The sequence below is a fragment of the Quercus lobata genome, chromosome 3, assembly GCF_001633185.2.
Source record: "Quercus lobata isolate SW786 chromosome 3, ValleyOak3.0 Primary Assembly, whole genome shotgun sequence".
Lineage (NCBI taxonomy): Eukaryota > Viridiplantae > Streptophyta > Magnoliopsida > Fagales > Fagaceae > Quercus > Quercus lobata.
In genome coordinates, this window is record NC_044906.1 from 2940485 (window position 1) to 2964660 (window position 24176).

Below are 24176 nucleotides of genomic sequence, written 5' to 3' on the forward strand. Positions count from 1 at the left end.
AGTGAGATTTTCGTTGCAGTTTTACTTTTCTGTGTTAGTATCCTATTCCTATCGTTTTAGTTTTCCTTTGCTCCATTTCTCCAAAAAATACAAAAAAAGAGTAAAGTATTTTCAGCTTCTCACCGCCTTCTCTCAGTTATTATAGCAACCATCCTTGATCTGCTAAGCCAAAGGAGTAGAAGAGAAACCTGCTCAAATTGTAGTGTGTGAAGCCTTTTACTTTCTTACTTTTATTTTGTCCTTGCTTCGTTTTCTTCACTTATGCTATCCTTTCAATATTCCTCAATTTGATTTTTTGTTGCACTCTGTTTCTCTGATTTAACCCTTTTTTTTTTTAAGTTTCATTTTAGTTTGCTCAACTTAACAAGACTTGTAACAAAGGAAAAAGAAGAAGGTATCGCTAAGTGTTCACGTTTACTGATACTGAGCATAGAAAGGAAAACAAGCTGCTCTGCAATTGTTTTGATAACCTGTAGAGAGAGGTACCTTCTTATTTCTTTTTTCTCATTGGTCCTTCGACATCTTTCTTGCTTTATTGTGGTTGTAAATTTTTTATTTTATTTTTGGCTGAGTAATTGTGGTCATTTGCATCGTATTGTGTACAAAATATTATGTACGGTAAATGTTTATGGTGTGTATCGCATCATACAAAGATATGTTGGTTTAAATTTTTTTTTTTTTTTGGGGGGTGGGGGTGTTAAAATTTGTGCTTTATTTGAGTCTAACAAGTTTTTAAACTTGTTTTTAATACAAAATTATTGAGCTAGTTAATTGAGCCAAATAAAATAAAATGTTCATTTTTTTTCTCTTTTTCTCCTACAAAATTTGGATTATATAGTTGATACTTCACTTTCATATTAATCATATAATTAGAATTATTTTTAAATGACAATGAAATTATCTTTTTATTGTCATAAGTCTAAGAAACTAGAATGACAAAAAAAGGAAAAAAGAAAAAAAAAAGAAAAAAGAAGAGTAAATAGTAAATGTTGATGATGATGAAGAAAATGTCAATGAAGACATAAATCATCCGTAAGATGAAGAACATGATGACAACATTGGCTTTGATGGAGTTGATTAGGTAAGATGATGGATAGGATATGATGAAAATAAAATTATTATTTTAGCTCATATGTCATGTACTATCACTTTTAAATTTGAATTTCTTTTTTTGATAATTACAATGGGAGGAGAAATTGAATCCTGGACATCTTGATATGTTATAAACATTTGCTAATTTAAGTGCCAAAAAAAAAAAATGCTAATTTGATTTATTTAGCTAGCTTTGTTAAATATTATTACACTAATGATAATTAAATTAGTCATTAGTTGACTTTATTCCGAATTTATAGTGAATATACATTTTATATATATTTATAATTTTTTCTTACAAATTTTATTAGATGTGTATCTTAAGATATAAGATACATAAAAATAAAAATTGATTCACGGTTTTTACAACTATGATTGTGGTTCTAATAACTGTTCCTAAATTGGTGCTAAATTATGATTGTAACAGTAATAGCTGTCCTTAAAAAGAAAAAAAGGGCAAAAGTGTAAATAGGACAGAAAGTTTGGATGCTCCATATATGTTTTTTTTTCTTGAGACGTATAGAAAGGAATGTATGATTTTGAAAATCTTACAAATTCCCCATCAAACACATCATTTCATAGACAATGAACTTCTATGCTATTTATTTTTTTGGAGAGAAGGAATTGAGGATTAAAAATCAGATTCTCGAGATAAACCAGGTAGTTCCACTGTACAATAAAATTGTGCCATTTTCTTCATCAAAACAGACACAACCTTTTCCCCCCTTGTAATCAAAGTTATCAAACTAGTGAGAAATTGATCAAAGTAGATGCCTACTGCCAAACGTTAATAATTCATGGCTATTTGCTTCCCACCTTAGTACTAGAAACCAAAAAAAATCCCTAAAATAAAATAATCAAAAATCATTTTATTTTATTTTAGATTAACTTGGGTTTTTTATTTTTTTAAAATTTGATTGTCAGCTTTCAGCTTTCCTTTGTATGCCCGCGTGAAGACAGTAGAAGACTATCTTCATTTATATTCCAAAGACACAGGTATGTCATTACATGGGCTTCTTTTGTCCTTCAATTTAATTACACTTCCATTGTTGTCATCGTTTTTTATTGGGCTTTTCTTTGCCTCTACTTTCAAGACAGCAGCCCAACCCAGGAAAGCCTACGTTTTCAATTTAGTTAATCACTTTTCAAAACATTCATATCTGATTCTTTGTCCTTTACTTTGTTCCATTAAAATATTATTATTTATTTACTTTTAATATTTCTTTCAGTTATCAAAACATCAAAAAAAATTATTTTTAACTGAAACACAAAACAAGAGCAAAATAATTGTTTGAGGAATGATCTTTACTATTTATTGAATCATAAAACATCAATTTATTTGTTTTTATTATTTCTCTCGCTTATTTATTTATTTTTATTTCCCTAAATTGATCACTTACCCTGTTTTAGGGAGATGAGAATGAGCATGAGATTGCTTATAAGAATTTAGACTTGATCCAGCCAACTTGCATCCCGTTCTTCAATATATTTTTTAAAATATTTTCTGTATAAAGTTTGTCAATTATCTTGATGGATTGGATTGTCAAATGCAAAATACTGAACCATAGATTTATTAGTGTGGTAAGTGATGACATTTGAATTCTGACCAAGAATATGATTCTATGATTAAATTTAAGTGTAATGAAGTGAGTTGAGTTGGTGGATTCTAGTTAACTCAATTGGTAAAATATTTTATACTTTAATAAGAGATATGATATTCAAACCTAGCTACACTAAAAATTAATTAGTGTTTTAACACTGATGATGTACAAAATTGTCAGCGAGTTGATCATTTACACGCGCACCAATTAGGGTACTTGAAGAACAAGAGAACAAAGAACCTATAGAGAGCACTAGTGGGGTGCTGACCAAAGACCCTCTGAAGGTTAATTCAGTGATTGGAAGACCTCTGAGAACTTGATAGTATGAGAGCAAGAGATTTTCATGTACCTTAAAGAGGAGAAGGTGTGGTGCTTATATAGTGATGTAGAGTTGATCAAGATCCCTTGAATGTAGGAGCTTTCCTTGTGGAGAAGATTTGAAGTTAAGGCTTCGAGATCTAAGGGTTTTCCTTTCCATATAAGAAAGATGTGCACGTGTAGTGGGGTCTTTGAACATGATGTGCAAGTTATTTCCATGTTAGGACTCATGAGTGGAGAACATGCAAAGGCATGTGGGCCCAGCGTACCCAACTGTCGGTTTGGTCCTTCATTCATCGATATGTGAGTGGAGGGTTTAGTGTAAGGCAATCATCGGGCACATACATGAGCTACCTAATGGGTTTTCAAGGAGGGTGGGACGCCGACTTGTCGGGACTTTAAGAATTTTAAATGGGGAAGGACCTTTTGACGGGTCCATGAATGGTTTGTCCATTGGTGTGTGCATTTATCTTGACGAGTCAAAGACAAGGTGATCCAATCGATGGGCCAAGGTGTCCACTAAGACTTTCTTAGACGAAAATACCCCTATCAGCTGCCCCCTACTTTGTTGTTCATCGAGATAACTGACAAGCTGTGGAGTACGAGGAATATTTTAATCGTTAATTACTCTGTGTAGAGGTTCGTGCCACCTATAGGGACATAAATGTCTTTTAAAGAGGCTAGGTGACATATGGCGATCCTTGATTGGGCAAATTCGAGTTGTAGCGTTGCTTCGTTTCTCATGCTTCTTCGTTCTATAAATATTTCAATTCCTTTCTTAGCCTCTCACTTTCCATTTTTTACTTTCAAGCGCTTAATCCAGAGCTTTTTTCTTACATTGGTCTCATTTGTTCTTCGCCTTAAGGAGGACCGTCGCTTTTATTCATCCGTCACTCACTCCCCCATAGTAGCAACTACGTAAGTTCCTCTTCTTTCCTTGTTACTTTATTGTTTCGTATTTTTGTTTTGATAAGTAGTTATTGGTATTATGTTTAGGAGTTGAGTGAGTAGAATCTTAGTTTCCATTCATTGCTTGTAGGTGAGGGAATATCAGGAAGTAGTGAAGCGACGGGTAAATCTTCATTGTCCATCCTTTTAGAATCGGGCGATGAAGAGGCCTACCCGTCAGGATATGAGTATGTGTCAGATGAACCATTTGGCTCTAAGAGGGAGTTGTCAGCAAGTTCAACCCCTAAGGAGGAGGTGGAAACCAATCTGTTGGAACGAGTTCATAGAAAAATTGTCCTCCCCGACGTCTAGTCAATCAATGACTTTCTATGAGCACGACGAATGAGGTCTTTAACAGACTTAGGCCTCATTTTTAGATCCCCGAAGATGTCCCCATCAGAAAGGTTGATAAAGGGGAGAAATGCTATATGGGGGAGTCATACGAGGTTGGCTTTTATGAGGCAGCTTTTATTGCTGGGCTGAGGTTGCCTCTTAGCTACCTCTATCGTCGGTTAGCAGATTATATGGGTGTATCCGTTTGTCAGATAGCTCCCAATGCTTGGAAAATCTTCATATGCACCGAGGTGTTATAGGGTTAGCTAAGTGGGGGATGCTGATCCCTGAACCTTGCCAGTGAAAAGTAGAGAGTATGCAGCGGATACGACTCACTCAATTGTCTAGGACACTGATCTCAACGAGTGCTCAGAGCACAAGACAGAAGCTTTGGGCGATTCAAGCCTTTTCAACATGATAAGGATAAGTTGCATTCTCCTACCCTCGTTCCTTATCTATTTTTGGGTACGTTTTAATGCCTTTTTTTCGCCCGTCCATTTCCAGGGCTTGGTGAGGATGAAGGCCCCATAGATCAGGTGGACTGTTGAGGAGGTGTCGATCAAGTGCCCAAGGAGCCGTCTGGAGATCGAAGAAGAGACCTTGAAAAAGTTCAAGGAATCACTTCAGAACTTAAATACGGAGCGTAACGAGCAAAAGGATAAAGTGCAAGGGAGCGCTCGTCAAGTTGAGGTGGTGACAAAGGAGAATTCCAATCTTAAGACCAAATTGACTGCTCTTCGTAAGCATATGGACAAGATTAGGGATGAGATTGTTACAGAGTTACAAACGTCCCAGACCTATTTTAATGAGATGGGGGTCCAATATGGTGATGGCTTTGAGGACTTTTGTAAGCAGGCCATCCTCTTGTTCCTTGGTTTAGATTTCTCCTAAATTCAGATAGACACTTTGGTCCTAATGACCCCTGTTGGCAATGATATCCCTAACGAGGAGGAGACAGATCTTGAAGAGGCGGAAGCTGTTAGGCCAGAGGGCAAGGGAATCGATGGATCAGGAGAGAAGGAGACTGACAAGCAACCAAACAAGCCAACAAACAAACCATATGCTTGAAATTTTTTATTTTTATTTTTTATTTTTTCTTTAATATCAATATGTAATTTTAAAACAATACGGGTGCCCTGTTTTGGCACAAGCAACTTTTATCCCTCGTTGGGTTTGACATTAGATTTCAGTAATTTTATGATAATTTCTATTTTTGCCTATATCCTTTTTTGAATATCACACTGTCGATTATGAATGGTTTATTTACATCGAACGTAGCCTCTTTCAAGGATAATGAAGAAATGCTTAGTGTTTGTGCCCGTCAGCTGAGGCTATAGCCTAAGCATTCATTAGTTTCACTTGAAGGGAAGGGGTTCTTTCTCTTGAAGTGTTTATACCCGTCAGTTCTGGCTTACTTTGTAGCCTGAGCATTCATTGGGACCACTTGAAGTGAGGGTGCTTTTTAATAAAAATATTATTAAGTGTTTGTGCTCGTTGATTTTAGATTGGGCTGACGGGTCTCTTAGCGTAGGACTAAGATTTTTTGAGTGATTGGGCACTTGTCAATGTCCTTAATCGTAGGTCCACCTCGTAGGTAGGACTCAAGATTTTTTAGGTGACTAGGCTCTCATTGGTATCCATCCTGTAGGTAGGACCTAAGATTTTTTAAGTAACTAGGCTCCTGCCAATGTCCTTAGTCGTCGGTCCTTCTTGTAGGTAGGACTTGAGATTTTTTAAGTGACTAGGCACCCGCCTCGGTGTCCTTAGTTGTCGGTCCACCTTATATGTAGGATTTAAGATTCTTTAAGTGACTAGGCACCCGTCAGTGTCCTTAGTCGTCGGTTTACCTTATAGGTAGGACTTAATATTTTTTGAGCTTTTTATGTTGTAGTTAAACAATTCTTCAAGAATAATGCTTCATTGAAAATTAATCGAGCTAAAAAATGTTGACAATCTTCCCCGTTGGGCCTTTGGAATTCACTTAGCAAAAATTTGAAAAATCGAAAAACTCAATAGTCTAAAAGCTAAAAGAAAAGCGGTAACATAGTTTATAGCGGGTGCACTACTAATAGTATCTCCTTAGGTGCCCAACATTTCAAGGGTGATGTAGGCTTTGTTCGTTGAGCATCTCCAAGTGGTAAGTTCCCCTTCTGTAGCAGTTAACAACCTTGTAAGGTCTTTCCCAACTGGGGCCTAGCTTGCCCTGTGTAGCATCTTTAGTAGTCGCCATCACATTCCTTAAGACAAGGTCTCTAACGCTGAAGTGTCGAGGCTTGACCTTAGTATTGTAGTGTCTATCCATAAGGTCCTAGTAGCGAGCCATCTATTGCTCAACTATCGCCAGAATTTCATCCAATAGACCTAAGTGTAGGTGTATTCCTTCTTCGTTCCTCCTTTCATCATGATGAGCTATTATGTAGCTTGTCAACCCTACTTCTGTTGGGATGACGGCCTCACTTCCAAACACGAGGTGGAAGGGTGTCTCACCTGTGGGAGTTCGTACCGTCGTCTTGTATGCCCATAAGACGCTGGCTAATTTGTCCAGCTATATCCCCTTTTTCCCCTTAAACCGAGTCTTGAATATTTTGAGTAATGATCGGTTTGTAACCTCAAGCTGTCCATTGGCTTGTGGTTGGGTGGGTGAAAAGTAGTGGTTCTTGATCCCCAGCTATTAGCAGAAATCTTTGAATGCTTCGTTATCAAATTGCTTTCCACTATTAGAGACAAGGACTTTAGAGATCCCAAAGCGACAGACAACGCTTTTCCAAACAAAGTTTCAGACGTTCTTCTCAGTGACGGTGGCCAAAGGCTCCACTTCAACTCATTTGGCAAAGTAATCGATTCCCATGACAAGGAACTTGAGTTGCCGTATTGCCATAGGAAAGGGTCCTATGATGTAGAGTCATCATTGGGCGAAGGGCCATCGAGCGTTCATCAGAGTGAGCTGTTCTAATGGTTGGCGTACAATATTGCTGAAGCGTTGACACTTATCACATGCTTTTACATAGGATTGGGCATCCTTATGCATAGTGGGCTAGTAGTATCCAGCTTGTGCGAGCTTGTGAACTAGTGAGCATGCCCTTAAGTGGTTGCCACATACTCCTTCGTAGACTTCTCTCATGAAGTAGTCAACTTCATCGGGAACTAAGCATCTCAAATATAGGTGAGAGAAACCTCTTTTGTAAAGAATATCTCCATTCAACATGAAACGTGATGCTTGCACCTTTAACCTTCAGGAAGTGTTATGGTCTTCAGGATGTGTTCCGTTTTTTGAGGTAGGAGATGATTGGAGTCATCTGGTCAAACCCCATTGGGATTACCTGCACATCTATTTTCTCAATGGCAGGAGAATATTGGATGAAGGATAGTACCTGACTACTGATGGTCATATGTTCTACGGATGTTGCCTTGGCCAGACGGTCAGCTTGCTCATTTTCTTCCCTTGGGATTTGCATGAGTTCCACCGCAAAGCCCAAACCTATCTGCTTCTTGACTAGGCTTAGGTACTTCTTCATTTGTTCACCTCTAGCCTCGTAGTCTTCACTGACATGCCCGACGATGACTTGGAAATCACTTCTTATAATTATTGATGTTGCCTCCGTTGCTTTAGCTAGGTCAAGGCTTGTTAGTAGAGCTTCATATTCGGCCTCATTATTGGTTGTCGGGAATTGGAGGCAGACTACACACTCCATTTGGTCCACTTCTAGAGATCATGGGACCACCGGGATTCCTTTGGCGTGTCAATTGGATGAACCGTCCATTTGGACCATCCATGGGGCTACCCCCTACCTTTGTCCTCTATTGCTGTGAACTCTGCAACGAAGTCGGCCAATGCTTAGGTCTTAATTGCAGTCCTCGAGCTGTACTATATGTCAAACTCACTCAACTCTATCACCCACAGTACTAATCGCCTGGCTGCCTCTGGATTGTTCATTGTCTTTCGTAGAGGTTTGTCCATTTGGACTACTATAGTGTATGCTTGAAAATACGGTCTAAGCTTACGGGTGGTTGTAATTAGAGCAAAAGCCAACTTTTCCATGGGAGGATAACTTTCTTTTGCCCCTCTGAGTGCTCGGCTAGTGTAGAACACAGGTAATTGCACATGATCCTTTTTTCGGATGAGAGCTGAGTTGATGGTCATGGGGGATATGGCCATGTAAAGGGAGAGCTCTTCATCAGGCTTACATGGATTGAGTAGCAGTGGGGACGCAAGATATGCCTTTAAATCCTCGAAGGCTTTTTGGCATTTGTTGGCCAATTCAAAAGACATCTTCAATGTCTTAAAGAATGACAAACACTTATTCGTTGCTCGAGAGACGAACTTGTTGAGGCTTGCAAACCTTCTGTTCAAACTATACACCTCCTTGATGCTCTTTTGAGGCACCATCCCTAGTATGGTTTGAATTTTGTCGAGGTTGGCTTCTTTGCCTTGTTGAGACACCATGAAGCCAAAAAACTTTCCCGACGACACCTCGATCACACACTTGCTGGCATTAAGCTTAATATTATAGAGACGAAGGGTTTCAAACATCTCCCAAAGGTTGTCCAGGTGGTGTTCTTGCCTCTTTCTTTTCACCAACATGTCATCTACATACACTTCCATGTTTCGCCCGATCTACTGGATAAACATCTTGTTCACAAGTCTTTAATACGTCGCTCCTGCATTCTTCAAGCCAAATGACATAACCTTATAGCAAAATAGCCCTTGGCTTATGACAAATGAAGTCTTCTCTTGATTAGATTCGTCTAGCTTGATCTAATTGTAACCGAAGAAAGCATCCATATAGCTCAACAACGAGTGCCCAGCTGTTGAGTCCATGAGGAGATTGATTCGTAGGAGTGGGTAGTTATCCTCCAAGCAAAAAGGTCCAAGTTATTCTTCAAGAAGAGTGTGAGCTCCTTGTAGATCACATGGCTGCTTGTGGACGTAGGGGAGGGGGTCGAAATGGAGTCGCCACCTAGTTTTTGCAATGTCCTAGGAACCATATATATAGCGTCCTTTTGAGGAAGGATCTTTTGATCTTACTACTAGAGATATAATTTTGGAGTTAAGGTACGATCTTGGAAAGGTGTTAGGCACCCAAAACAGCCCAACTCTAAGGTTGGCTTCCCATTATTGTGTCTTATGTCTTAGACCCTAGCCATACATCTATCATGCTCATAATCAAAGCCTACCATACATCTAATCATGGCACAACATCTCATCTTAGACCCTAGCATTCATCTAGCATGACATCTCCTAACATTCATCTAACATACACCTCAACCAACCTAGCATTCATCCAATCATGGCATCAAAGCATATCAAATTAGGCAGCAACAAAACAAGGCAACAACATGTATAATCAAATCAAGACAAAAACATAAGCATAAGAAAAGATCTAAGTAACATGTGATTCATTCAAACATTTACATTCATCTCTAACACCAAAATAAGATCAAGTCACAAATGCATGGACATTACAAATGCATGACTTACCTTTTACTTACCTTGCAGCAACTTAGCACCTATGGCATCATGCATGAGCATGTGAATGCATGTACATGGCATTGAAACAAAGAAAACACTAAACAAACCCTAATTCTAACATATGATAGCAAACCAAGCAACTAAACATGTGAAACACAGGCATTGAAAGCATAAAAGTATAGAAAAAGAAGCTAAACAAATAAACATGTGAAGGCAGAATCAAAACAAAAGAAACAAAAAAAATTAGTGTTTTTGGGCAGTGGCTTGTGCACCCAAGAACATGCTTTCGTATGCATAATCAAGCCTGTGTACATGGGCAAGATTATGCGTATGTAGGTTCTTGCCCAGAAACCCTAAAAACACCAAAAACAGGGCAGAACCTCAAAATGGGAATTCTAACAACCTAACATACATTTTAAACGTACAAAAACGTAAACCTAGACTAGAAAAGCATATCATAACATGTTATAACAAAAAAAAAAAAAAAAAGACAAATAGAAGAATTAAAAGAAGAAAATAAATGAAAAGGAAAAGGAAGGTTTAAAACTAATATGTCAAAGAAAAGCTCTTCAAGCTTTATTTTTTACCGTTCTCCTCAATTAAATCTATTCACAATTCAATAAAAAAGTGATTAGTAAAGATTAAACTCAAAGATCAAGGCTAGAAAAGGCCCAAATCAAAAGAAAATTGACTTGAAGGTGTTTTGTGAAAAACTCCCTTTTGATTCACTATTTCTAGTGAATTTTATTGTTTTCCCGTGAGATTTCTGTGTGTTTTGAAAATATTCTATGTAAGGATTTTTATAGTGTGAAAAAAAAGGATTTGGAACAATCCCTAGACGATGCGGGATTCGTTCTAAACCTCAACATAAATGTAGAAAACTTGTCTTGTATAACTTTTTGAAAATCGCTATGCTTGCGCAAGATCAAGCCTACGTACGCATGTAGAAAGCCGCGTATATGGGTTGATTCATGCGTACGCATTGAGGGTTTCTTTTGGCCTTATTTTTCAAAAATTTATTTATTTGCTCATTAAAAGATATATTTCTCATTTTAACACTTCTCAAGTCAATTTAAACTTCTGATTGAGCCTTAAACTAACCTTGAGTCTTAGAATTCAACATCATTGGGGAATGGGGGCCCAAGTCATAAGGGGAACGAATTGCGGTGTCTATACTGGCTTGTGTATCGATATAGGTAATCCGGTTCGGGCGGTCACCATCTGGTCCCCGTGTGCCTCCCCTATCCTATACTCTGTCGAGAATTTTACTAGTAGGTGTTGAGTAGAGGTGACTGCTTTCCACACATTAAGTGTAGGTCGCCTAATGATGGCATTGTTTGTTGAACAAAATTCGACGACCAAGAAGGTGATTTCCTTTGTGATTTGCTGAGGATAGGTGCCAATGGTCACTGGCAGGGCGATTGATCTGACGAGGAACACTTTGGTACCCCCAAACCTCACAAGTGGCGTGTCTGACAGTAGAAGTCTTTTCTTGTTGATCCTCATTTATTGGAAGGTGGGATAGTAGATAATGTCAGTTGAGCTCCCATTATCCACTAAGACTCGTCAGGTGTTGAAGTCAGATATTGACAAGTTGATGACCAGGGCATCATCATGAGGATGGTGGAGTCGTCAAAAGCGTTTTCTTTAGTGAAGATGATATATGGGTCACTGACTGTTGTGGGCTTGGGTAGATGATCGGTGATCTGAATGCTCTGTACCGTCCATAGGTAAGTTCTTCTTGCATTGCTAAAGGAACTAGCCATCGTCCTTCCTCCTACAATTATCCTTATTTCTCCAAGTGGGGCTCTTGGGCCCTCTTTTGCCTGTTGGTTGGGCTCCGGATCCCTAGGTGCGTTTTCTCTGGATCTTTCTATCCTGATGAATCATTGTAGCTTTACCTGCTTAATTAGGGCTTCTATTTGCTATTTCAAGTCATAGCACTTAAAGGTTTCTTTTCCATGGTTCTGATGGAAACGATAATACTTGTTCCTTGGCCTTTTGTTTGAATCTCCTTTTAGCTTATCTAGCCATGTTAGTGCTAAGTTGTCTCTTATCTGCATGAGGACCTGGTTGAGCGAAGTGTTTAATGGTGTGAAGTTTGCAATCCTGTTGAGAGGAGGTCTCGACCTTTTGTCATCCTTTTTGTCACTTGTTTGGGCTAAATTTCTTCCTCTGTCCGGATGAGGGTCATTATGCTTTTCCCTTTTCTTCGGTCTACCCCCTTGTGCTATCATGGCGTCTTCAACGTTCATCTACTTCGTGGCTCAATACAGTGTGTCAGCCATCATCTTCAGGTCATTCTTGTAGATGGAAAAAAGAAATTCCTTGGATTGGAGTCCATTGGTGAAAGCCGTGACCAAGACTTTGTCGTCAACTTCATCAATCAAAAGGGCCTCTTTATTGATCCAAGTTACATATGACCTCAAGCTCTCATCATCCTGTTGTTTGATATTTACCAGCCTTGCTGAGGATCTTTTATATCTCTATCCGCCAATGAAATGTGTGACAAAATGTTCGCTTAATTCCTTGAAAGTTGAGATAGTATTGGGGACTGCTCCCTTGATTGTAGTGGGGAATGCTCTACATATGATTTCATCTAGGACCCCTTGTAGATGCAATAGGGTCTTGAATGATTCTAGATGGTCTAGTGGATCCCTCGATTCATTATAGGTCTCCACCTGTGGCATCTGGAACTTAGTTGGAAGGGGGGTCGGAGGTGACCTATGTTGTGAAGGGTGAATTGGTTCAATGTAGTGGCTTATCTAGGTTAGTGGAAACTCACCCTCTCCTGGCGTTCATCATCATATCTATCTTCTCTTTCATCATTTGCATTTCTTGTGCCACGCATACCGCTCCGCTCTCTAGTTTGGATGGGTGGTTAGTGTCCTCTTGTCGATCCCGCCTGCTGGCGGCGTTGCTTTCTTCCTAATTTTCCATTTCTTGCCGATCCCTCGTCGGGAGGTGGTGGTTGTTGCACTTGTCATTGTCCCGTTCATTATGTTGGTCATTGGGAAGTCATTCGTCCCTTTGGTTCAATTGCTGCTCTAACTCCTGATTGCATTGGGTGCTTGACTACTACGACAAGGGTTTGCACTTGCCTTTCCAAGGTGTTGGAGGGGTTTTTCGGTCTCCTGGTTGATGGTAGTCATTGATCACATCTGGACCATCAACTCTTTGTTTTAGAAGTGATGATATGACTAATCACTCTTTCCCACAAACGACGCCAACTGATGATGCACAAAATCGTCAGTGAGCTGATCATCCACACATGCACCAATTAGGGTACCTAAAAAATAGAAGAACAAAGAACCTACAGGGGGCACTGGTAGGGTGCTGGCCAAAGGCCCTTTAAAGGTTAAGTCAGAGTGATTGGAAAACCTTTGAGAACTTGATAGTGTGAGAGTTAGAGATTTTCATGTACCTTGAAGAAGAGGAGGTGTGGTGCTTATATAGTGGTGTAGAGTTGACCAAGATCCCTTGAACGTAGGAACTTCCCTTGTAGAGAAGATTTGGAGTAATGGCTCCGGGATCTTAGGGCTTTCCTTCCCATATAGGGAAGATGTGCACATGTAATGGGGTCTTTGAACATGATGTGTAAGTTATTTCCATGTTGGGACTCATGACTGGAGAATATGCAAAGGCATGTGGGATCCAGCGTACCCAACCATCGGTATGGTTCTTCATTCGTTGGTATGTGAGTCGAGGGTTTTGTGTGAGGCAATCATCGGGCACATACATGAGCTATCCGATAGGTTTTCAAGGAGGGTGGGACGTCGATTCGTCAGGACTTTAAGAATTTTAAATGGGGAAGGACCTCTCGATGGGTCCATGAATGGTTGGTCCATTGGTGTAGGCATTTATCCTGACGAGTCAAAGACAAGGTGATCCAACCGACGGGCGAAGGTGTCCACTAAGACTTTCTTAGATGAAAATACCCCTACCAAACACGATAATAAAATAGAATTATCATAAAGCAGATATTTTGAGTTGAAATTCTTTTTTGCTCATCTAATTTTAAGTTAAAATTGGATGAGTAAGAAAGAAACCCTCTTCCATTGAGGTCCAGTTAAAAACCTTTTCCTACTCTACTTTCATTCGTTTCTCTTGTAGTCTAAATTAACTTTCGCAGCAACTTTTGTGTTGTCATTCTTTACCCTCTCACTTTTTTTTTTTAGAATACTAAGGGTTTGTATAGGATCTGATTATTTTGTTGAAATTGAAAACTTTTTGTTGAAAATACTATAGATAAAGGTAAAAGTTAGTTGAAATAGTACAGTGAGATCCATAAATAGTATCAAAAATTGTAATAGGGCCCATAATAGTAGCAAAAATAAGCTAAATAGTAAAATAAGTTGACTTTTTAATTTGGAGCCAAAAGTACACCAAGTATTTTTAATATACACATAGATAGAGGGGAGAAGATCTTAAAGAAACTCTCATTTTGGTTTTACTTTGCTCCACTTCTCACGAAAAAGAAGAAGAAGAGTTTGATACTTTCTACTCTACGCCATTAAGTTTCGTTGCAGTCATCCTCCTAGTTTGGATTTTCTTTGCTCGATCCGATTCTTAAAAAAGAAAAAAAGAAAAAAAATCCGATTTTTTACCTTAATTTCCGTTGCAGTTTTTTGTGTTAGTATCCTGTCGTTTTAGTTTTTTTTTTTTTTTTTTGAGAGTCCTGTCGTTTTAGTTTTAGTTTCCTCCAATTCTACCCAAAAATAAATAAATAAAAGTAAAGTATTTTCAGCTTCTCACCCCTGCTCTCATTTATTATAGCGACCACCCTTGTTCTGCCAAGTCAAAGGAGTAGAAGAGAAACCTGCTAAAATTGTAGTGTGAAGGAGAGAGTTACTTCCTTTTAGTTTGTCCTTGCTTGTTTTTCTTCGCTTATGCTATCCTTTCATTCCTTAATTTGATTTTTTGTTGCAGTTTGTTTTTCTGATTTACTTTTTTTTTTTTTCTTTAATTTTAGTTTGCTCTACTTATCAAGACTTGTACAAAGGGAAAAGGAAAGGGTATCATCAACTGTTCAATTTACTGATACTCATTAGCAAAGTGACTGTCCCAGTGATTAAAAAAAAAAAAAAAAAAAAAGAGTGACTGTCCAAGGTGAAAACAAGCTGCTCTGGAATAGTTTGAAATCCTAAAGAGAGAGGTACCTTCTTTTTTTCTTTTTTCTCATTCTTCCTTTGATATCGTTCTTGCTTTATTGTGGCTGTATTTTTTTTTTTTTTGGCTGAGTAATTGTGATTCTAATAACTGTTCCTAAGGTGGTGCTTAATTAATTATGGTTGTATTAGCTGCCCTTAAAAAGAAGAAAAAAAAGGCAAAAGAGTAAATGAGGAAAGAAAGATTGGAAGCAAGAATAGAGATTGTTTTTTTCTTGAGACATATAAAACGGAATGAATGATTTTGAAAATCTTGCAAATTCCCCATCAAACATCATTTCATGGGAAAAAAAATGAACTAATTCTTGTTTTTCTTTTTTTTTTTTTTTTTTTGGTGTGGAGGGAAGGAATATTGAGGATTAAAACTCTGTTTCTCCCATGAGACAAATAGTTCCACTGAATAATAAAATTGTTCCATTTATCAAAACATAAACATAACTTTTTTTTCCCCTTGTAATGAAACTAGTGAGAAATTGATCAAAGTAGATGCCTATTGCCTACCATCAATAATTTATTTCTATTTGCACTCCCACCTTATCACAACCTATCGCATTAGTACTAATAAACCAAAAAAAATTGGGCAAGGATTTGCTGCAACCTTAGTTTGCAGCAATTCCTGCATAATGGTGATGCGTCAAGCTATTAAATAGACATTTGTCTAAAAATTTCTCTTTCAGTATTTTGAGATTTGTGTAATGTGGCAAGTTATAGTGGGTTTCATTTTTACTTTATTAGATCTGATCTCCACCCTTGATCTTTTTTAAAACAAAATAAATACAATGATTTATGCAAGAATTGTTGCAAATCCTTGCCCAAGAAAATTCCTAAAAAAAAAAAAAAATCAAACATCATTTTATTTTATTTTCGATTAACTTGGTTTAATTTTTTCTTAAAAAATTTAATTGTCAGGTTTCAGCTTCCTCCCCAGCCCACGTGAAGATAGTAGAAGACTAAATTATCTTTCATTAATATTCCAAAGACACAGGTATGTCATTACATCATTACATAGGCTTTTTTTTGTCCTTCAATTTTGATTACACTTTCGTTGTTGTCAACGATTTTTATTGGGCCTTTCTTTGCCTCTACTCTCAAGATAGCAGCCCAACCCAAGAAGCACAAAAAAAAACACAGACCAATCAGAAGCACAAAATGGAGGTTCTTACGGAGACCGTTAAAGTGATCGTTGAAAAAGTTGTGGGCTACGCAATTGGAGCAGTAGCACGTCAGATGGGTTATCTGATTCACTTCAAAAGAAATGTTGAGAATCTCAGCAACAAAGTTGGCGATCTCGAAGACGCTAGAAAGATTGTGGAACATAAGGTTGAAGCTGCTAGAATGAACGTAGAAGAAATTGAAGCTAAAGTCCAGAGGTGGCAGACACGTGTTCAGGGGATCACTGCAGAGGTACAAGAATTTGTTGAAAAGGAAGGCCAAGCAAAGTTGAAGTGTTTTAATTTGAAGGCCCGTTATCAGATTGGAAAGAAGGCACACAAGATGGGATTGGCCGTCAAGGAACTCAAGGATACGGCCGACACGTTCCATGCAGTAGGCCACCGTGTCCCTATAGAAGGGGGTACTACAATTTCAACTAAAGGTTATGAGGAATTTGAATCAAGAAAATCAATTTTTGACGGAGTTATGAAGGCTCTAAAAGATGATAGTATAGCTGCCATTGGGGTTTGTGGGATGGGCGGCTTGGGCAAGACCATGCTTGTTGGAAAAATTGCAACGCAAGCCATAAAAGACAAGTTATTTGAAAGGATTGTTACAGTAGTTGTATCCCAAACTCCAAACTTGAAACAGATTCAGAAAGACATTGCAAAAGAATTAGAGTTGAAGTTTAAAGATGAGGACACTGATTTTCAAAAAGCACATTTGCTACGTGAGAGGTTGAAGAAAGAGAAGGTCCTTTTAATTGTAGATGATATTTGGAACAAGATTGACTTGGACGCTCTTGGAATTTCCTTTGGGGATGATCGCAAAGGAAGCAAACTATTGCTAACATCTAGATTTCAAGATGTATTGGACAAGGATATGGATGCTCAAGAGATATTCCAAGTTGGAATTTTATCAGACAACGAAGCTAAATTCTTGTTTGTAAAGATAGCAGGCGATTTTTCTGAAACAATGGAATTCCAATCTACCATGGTTGAGGTTGTCAAAGAATGTGCAGGTTTACCAATTGCCATAACAACTGTTGCGAATACGTTGAAAAAGCAAAAGAATCTAGATATATGGAAGGATGCCGTGGGTCAATTAAAAAGGGCAAATCCAACACAGATCAAAGAGATGCATGAGATGGTATACTCAAGTATAAAGTTGAGTTACGATTTTTTAACTAAGGAAGCGCAATCTTTGTTCTTGTTCTGCAGTATATTTGAAGAAGATAAGGTCATACAAATAGATCTCTTATGGAGATATTTGGTGGGTTTGGACTTCTTTGAAGATGTTTATAAAATGGAAGAAGTGAGAAATAGGGTCTACACATTGGTCAATAGTCTAAAAGATTCTTGCTTGTTGTTGGAAGGTAATGGAAGTGGTACATTTAAAATGCATGACGTCATTCGTGATGTTGCCATTTATATTGCAGACAAAGAGGAGAAAATGTTAACCATAAGAAGTTTAGAAGGTCCGGAAAAATGGTTAAATATTAAAAAATGGGAAGATTCTTTTGGAATCGCACTTTTTGATGTTGACTTTAAGGAGCTTCCTGAGAGGTTCAGATGTCCACAACTTAAGTTCATTTTTTTGGGGAATAAAGAATATTTTTCGTCTCCAAAAAAACCTATTCTTAATATCGTTTTTGGAGGAATGAAAGAGCTTAGAGTTTTAGTTTTGATTAACGCAAGTCTTCCGCATCTTTCATCCCTTTCATGCCTTCACAACCTCCAAAGTTTAATTTTGGATAGGTGTGAGTTGGAAGACGTGGCTTTAATTGGAGAATTGAAGAATTTGAGAGCTCTTACCCTATCACATTCCAACATAAAGCGGTTACCCATGGAAATAAGGCAATTGACTCACCTTCAATTGTTGAATTTGAACTATTGCACCGAACTTAAAGTCGTTCCATCCAATGTATTTTCAGATTTGAGAGGGTTAGAAGAACTGTATATGAATCGTAGCTTCAATCAATGGCAGGTTGATGGCGAAATCACAGAAAGAAACAATACTAGGGTCTCTGAGTTAGACCATATGCCACTCTTGACCACATTATATATACATATCCTCAATCCTAAGATTCTACCAAAAGCCTTACTTTTTGAGAAATTGAAAAGATATAAAATATTAATAGGCAATGATTCGGATTGGGATGGGTATTGGCCCAATGAGTTTGAAGTCTCAAGAACGTTGAAACTTCAACTTGATAGAGGCTTGCAAATAGACGATGGGATTAAAGTTTTATTGAAAAGCTGTGAATATCTTGATCTGAATCCTAAGGAGGGTATTAAAAATATTCTTTACGAAGTTGACAAGGAAGGTTTTCCACAATTAAAGCATCTCTATGTTCGAAACAGCACTGAGATTCAATGCATCGTTAACTTGATGGAGTTTAAATGTGTTGCATTTCCTGTTTTACAGTCACTTTCTCTATATAATATAGAAAATCTTGAAGAAATATGCCATGGCCAAGTTCCAATGGGGTCTTTCCTTAGCTTGAAAAAGTTAAAAGTAAGGAAATGTGAAAAGTTGACATCTGTCTTCTCCTTAACTATGTTTGGATGCTTTTCTCAACTTCAAGAAATAAAGATTGAAGATTGCAAGGTCATGTTTGCAATTTTTTCAAAGGAAAGAAAACACGAGATACAAGTCAACCACGATATCAGAATGGATATAATTGACTTCACTCAATTGCGTTCTTTGTATCTACAAAACTTACCAAATTTGGTGGGTTTCCATCCTGATGCTGATTCTCAGCTGCTTTTCAATGAAAAGGTATTGTTATGATTGATTTCCTCACCGATTTTGATAACCTTTCCACATGCACATTTTTTGGTTGAGCATGAGACCAGAATTTGACTGCTTTTTTAATACTTAATAGCGTCTCATGCATATGTTTATAATGTCAATAAGATTAAAAAGATCGTGATGGATTCTTTTTTAAAAACCAAGACTAGATCATAACTATCATTTTAGCCATTCTCTACTCCTATTTTGCTTTTTCTTTTTTGGCAATATTTCAGTTTTGCCCTTTTCCCCCCTCCTCTTCTCTCTTCATGTATTCTTGAGATTTTTCAAAATTGAAATTTCTTTATCATTGATTTTCATAAACCTTTGAAGATATGTTGTTGATCCAGGGTTCCTAAAATAGTGCCCACATGGTGTTTAACAAAAGTTACAAGACCACATTTGGCTAGATGGCAAATTGAATCCGTTGGTACTTTTATGTATGTTGTTTGTAAATTGTAATGCCTTAATCATAGATACGCGTCCAATGGGTTAATGCTGGTGGGTGGCAGTGTGGCACACCACAAATTATTTGTTTAGAAAAAATTAAAATGGGTTTTCGTTTTACAGAATATTAGTAATTAATATGAAGTTTGTATTAGAAATAATTGTTGGATATAAAAAATTAGAGATAATTGTTTAGAGTAAATGTGATATTAGTGATCATTTTATTTTTGGAGAAGAATATTAGTGATCATTTGATAATCATATCCCAAATAATTTTTCAAAAATTAGTGCATACCAATTTAACAAATTCTCATTATGTGACTTAAACCCAATTCATAATATATTTGTTTTATATATATAATCTCTGTGCTAAATAATTTGGCCCAAACCAGATTTTACTTGAGATTTCAATCGAATTTTTATCCTCGAAAGAAATATTATTATCTAAATTTTTTGTGAGAACAAACATCACATTTAGAAAGAACCTGAAGAAATGAACCTTTTGTACAGCCAAACAATCTTTCTAGTCTCTTCAATTAGAAGGCTGATTTATTTCTTTTTTTTTTCCTGCTTTTTTTTTATTAGCTTACTTCTTGTTCTTGTAGGTTCGTTTTTTTTAAGAATATAATGTAGTTCGTTTTCCGATGTTTATTTTTATTATGTCTTTATCTCCAACATTAATCTAATTTAATCAACTTCTAACAACTTTGCCTCTATCTTCTAATTATTATTTTTCACCATGTTTGGTAATATAAAGGTTTGCTATTGACTCAATAGATACGTGGGAAATGTAGGTTGCATTTTCTAACTTGGAGGAAATATACATCAAACGCATAGATAACCTGAAGATGTTATGGCACAATCATCAACTAGTTCCAGATTCCTTTTGCAAAATAAAAAAGTTGCATGTTGGCAGTTGTAAAAATCTAATGAACATTTTTCCTCCTAATATGTTGAGAAGACTCCAGAATCTTGAAGAATTAACGATACAGGATTGCAATTCGGTAGAAGAGGTCTTTGAGGTTAGAGGGGAAAATGTTGATGAAATATGTGATAAGGAATCCACTCAGTTGAGACACTTGACTTTAAACAATTTACCGAAACTTAAGCATGTATGGACTTCAGATCTTGAAGCAATTTTAACATTTCAAAATCTGCGACAAGTTGAAGTTTCTAAATGTGAGACTCTAAAAAGTCTTTTTCCAATCTCGGTGGCCAAACATCTTGAACAGCTTGAGAGTCTACATATAAATGATTGTGGATTAATGGAGGAAATTGCTGCTTTGGAAGAAGGATTAGAAACAATGACTAAGTTTGTGTTCCCACAAATAATCTCTCTAAGTCTTATATTGTTGCCCGAACTCAAGTATTTCTATCCCAGAAAGCACACTTCAGAGTGGCCATCATTGAAAATTTTGAAGATACGCAAATGCAACAGAGTGAGGATTGTTGCTTCGAATGAATTAAGCTTCCCAAATACAGATGGGTTGGACCGTCATGTTCCAGTTCAGCAGCCCCTCTTTCTTATTCAAAAGGTATGGATCTGTACTTGTTTCTTTATTAACATGGATATCCAAGAAATTAAAATTAATAACAATTTGTTAATACTTAAAAAACTTGTCGGCTTACCCAAAAAACAAAAAGACTAGTCGGACTACATACTAATTTCCAGCTGTACCATAGTTGTATTTTTTTTTTTTTTTTTCGGATACAGTACCATAGTTGTGTTGAAGCTATTACATACTAACTTTTAACTGAGCAATTCTTGCTCAAACAAACATAGCTACATTTAGCCAACGTCCAAACAAAATAAAATTAAAAAAGAAAAGAAAAAAAGGCTACATTAAGTAAATGCTCGGAACAAGAAATTGGCAGATATGTATTGGGTAAGTCCATGACCACTTAATATTATATATATATATATATATATATATTGTTTCACCAAAAAGCCAATAAATTTTAGATTTCTTTTTTGGAAAATTTATGGAAGACTTAATTGAGATGTCCAAATGATAAAACCTTATATAAAATTTTTTTTTTTCAAACTAATTAGGATTTCATATGTGGTTATTAATGTCTTTAAATTAGAATTTCTCTTGTAGATTCCAATTAGTTTAATTGATAAAATATTTTGTTCTTAAATAAGAAATTTGAGCTAAACTAAAAATAAATTTAGTATCTTGAATTGATCAATGGGACCCTTTTTTATCTTTTATTTTTCCAAAAAATAATTTTAAAAAAATAAAATAAAAAATTGTGCGCATTCATGTACTCCTACTTTGTGCTTGAGTTATCTTGTTTGGAAGCAAATCCCTTAAAAAGAAACTATAAAACATATAAGAGGTAGTATCTTGTATAACAACTATATAGGAATGGGTTACCTTTACGGGGGAGATGGGAATTCACATCCACCTGAGAAAATGTTATATATAATTATTACATAGGATAATAAATGGAGATGCATCAATGCATGTTGCTCTCCCTCTGTAGATAGCCACTTGATTTACATACATTCAGTCCCACTTGAAATTGTTGGGAATATTATCCCAAACTTGCTTAGAGAACACTAACTTCTGCTTTCTTTTGTTCAATACTTCGATCTTTTCCAGGATACATTCCCTAACTTGAAAGAATTGGATTTGGATTGGAATGAAACCATGAATCAGACAAATGGTCGACTTTTTGGAGAGTTCTTTTGCAAACTAGAAGTTCTCAGCTTGTACGGCAAAGATGATAAATTGATAGCAGTCCCTTCGGTATTTGTTGAAGGATTTCGCTATCTTAAGTCTCTTTCCGTCGCTAATCTTTTCTTCGATAACGAAGGACAATATGCTGGGACGTTTGAACGTTTGACAGAGTTGAAACTATATAAAATGCCCAGGTTGATGCTTTTGTGGAAGGAAAACTCTGAACAAGGTAGGGCATTTCAAAATTTGGAGATTCTGAGAGTATCAGAATGCGGTAGATTAAAAAATTTAGTTCCATCCTCAAAGCATTTCCGAAATTTAAACATTTTGATTGTATGGAAATGTCATGGGTTGATTAGTTTTGCAACTTCCTCAACAGTCAAAAGTTTGGTCCAACTCAAAAAATTGTATATATCTGAATGCAAAAGAGTGAGAGAAATAGTCACAAACGAGGGAGAAGGTGAAGCAGGAGATGAGATTTGTTTCAATCAATTGAATTTTTTGTACCTTTATGATTTACCCAGTTTGAGAAGCTTCCACTGGGGGAATCGCACCATCAAATTCCCATCACTGGAAGATCTACTTTTGACCGGATGCCCGGAAATGAAGATCTTCTCTAATGGAGTCCTAAGCATGCCGAAGCTAAAGATAATTGGACTGGACGAAAACGAAAGGTGGGCAGAGCGAAGAGAACTGCTACCAGAGGAAGATGTGAATAGCGCCATAAAAAGATTTTGGGAGGAAAACTATGATCCGTGCGTGCAACAACTATTCACTGAGAAGGTAATGTTCTAATGCTTTTATTTTATTTAATTTTTAAAAGCATTTTCATTGGAGTAGACACAAGGAAAGTGGCATGCGCTGTGGACCCAATGGTCACATATCCTAATTTCTAAGGTAACATAGGGTTATTAAATAAATGCATAACACTTGCAATTCTTAATATTGCTTTGTCACTAATGGTCGCTAATAGGTATAATGCACTGGAATAGTAAATATTTTTATAAAAAAAAATGATATACATTTAATTATTAAGTATTAAAAAATAAAAAAGTTCCCATAAAAAAATAAATAAAAAGTTAAATTAGAGAATTTGTATGAAAGAATATAGCTAATTTAATTAAAATTTGTTAGGAGAACATCAAACCTAATTTAATCAGAGTTTGTTTGATACTGGATTTCTTTATATATTAAATTAAAACAGTGAGTTTAACTTAGTCTTAAGTTTGGCTTCAAAAATAAATAAATAAATGACAAATACACACACCACTTTGGCTTTTTTTATTTTGTTTTAAATTGCCAATTGGTTCACTTATATAATTCCCTCAACAACCAAAAAAAAAAAAAAAAAAAGCTGACTTACATAGATTTCCATTTTATATATGAACTTATATTTCTTCTATGGTGATGAAAATGCTCATCTCTCCTATACGTAATCACAAAATATTACTTTTTTGCATAGGCATTGTATCATTCGCTTATAACACTGAATCATTGAAATAGAAATACAAATTTAATCTTCTTAATTTCTTAGTTTTGCTTCTAAGGAATTTGGTTTGAAAAGTAATGATATTAATTTGTTCTTGTGCTTGTGGATCCTCTGACTTTGGTGTCAATTGCATGTATACTTGGTAGATAAGAAATTAAGAATGAGACTGTTTATTTGATTATGATGTAGTGTTGTGTTGTTTTGGGATTAATTTTCTTTCAGCTCATGTTTTTGGATTAATTTTTCATTTGGGCCATTGATTTCAACCTCTTTTATTGTAGACTGATGCAAGCACAAGTGAGGCAGGAGAGAAAAATGGTGTTGATAACTTGGAGGATGACTTAAAGGAAGATTAATCTTTTAATTTATTAATGATTCAATTCTAGAACATTATAAATAATTTATATTGTAGTTGTTCAAAGTAGGTTCTATAAGGTTCTATTGTTGAACATGTGATGTAGTCTTTTTCTTTTTTGGGGGGTGTCATGTAGACTTTATTGGATTGGACCAACAAGTTTGCCGGAATGTATTGGTGTGTTGTGTATAAGCCATAAGGTTGAGACTCATGTAGACTCATAGTAGCTTTGTCATGGGGCTTTGGAGCTAAGACAAGGCTATTATATAGTCCAAGAAATCATACAAAGTTTTATTAGTGAAACTGGTTGTTTCGTAGACAAA

The 24176-nt window shown here is 36.5% G+C and overlaps 1 protein-coding gene across 6 annotated transcripts; it reads left to right on the top strand.

The window, feature by feature from the left end:
* LOC115979904 (probable disease resistance protein At4g27220) lies at nt 1-24176 on the top strand. Of its 6 annotated transcripts, none has more exons than XM_031101989.1 (9): nt 1-202; nt 340-482; nt 2017-2088; nt 14735-14917; nt 15840-15915; nt 16024-18863; nt 20117-20857; nt 21932-22792; nt 23780-24176. In XM_031101989.1, the coding sequence occupies exons 6-9, from the start codon at nt 16080-16082 to the stop codon at nt 23852-23854; spliced, it is 4461 nt and encodes a 1486-aa protein (XP_030957849.1). In that variant the 5' UTR covers nt 1-202; nt 340-482; nt 2017-2088; nt 14735-14917; nt 15840-15915; nt 16024-16079; the 3' UTR covers nt 23855-24176. The 6 variants fall into 6 exon arrangements, with proteins under 6 accessions (XP_030957849.1, XP_030957855.1, XP_030957853.1 ...); XM_031101995.1 differs by having other exon boundaries at nt 16028-18863; XM_031101993.1 differs by having other exon boundaries at nt 2024-2088.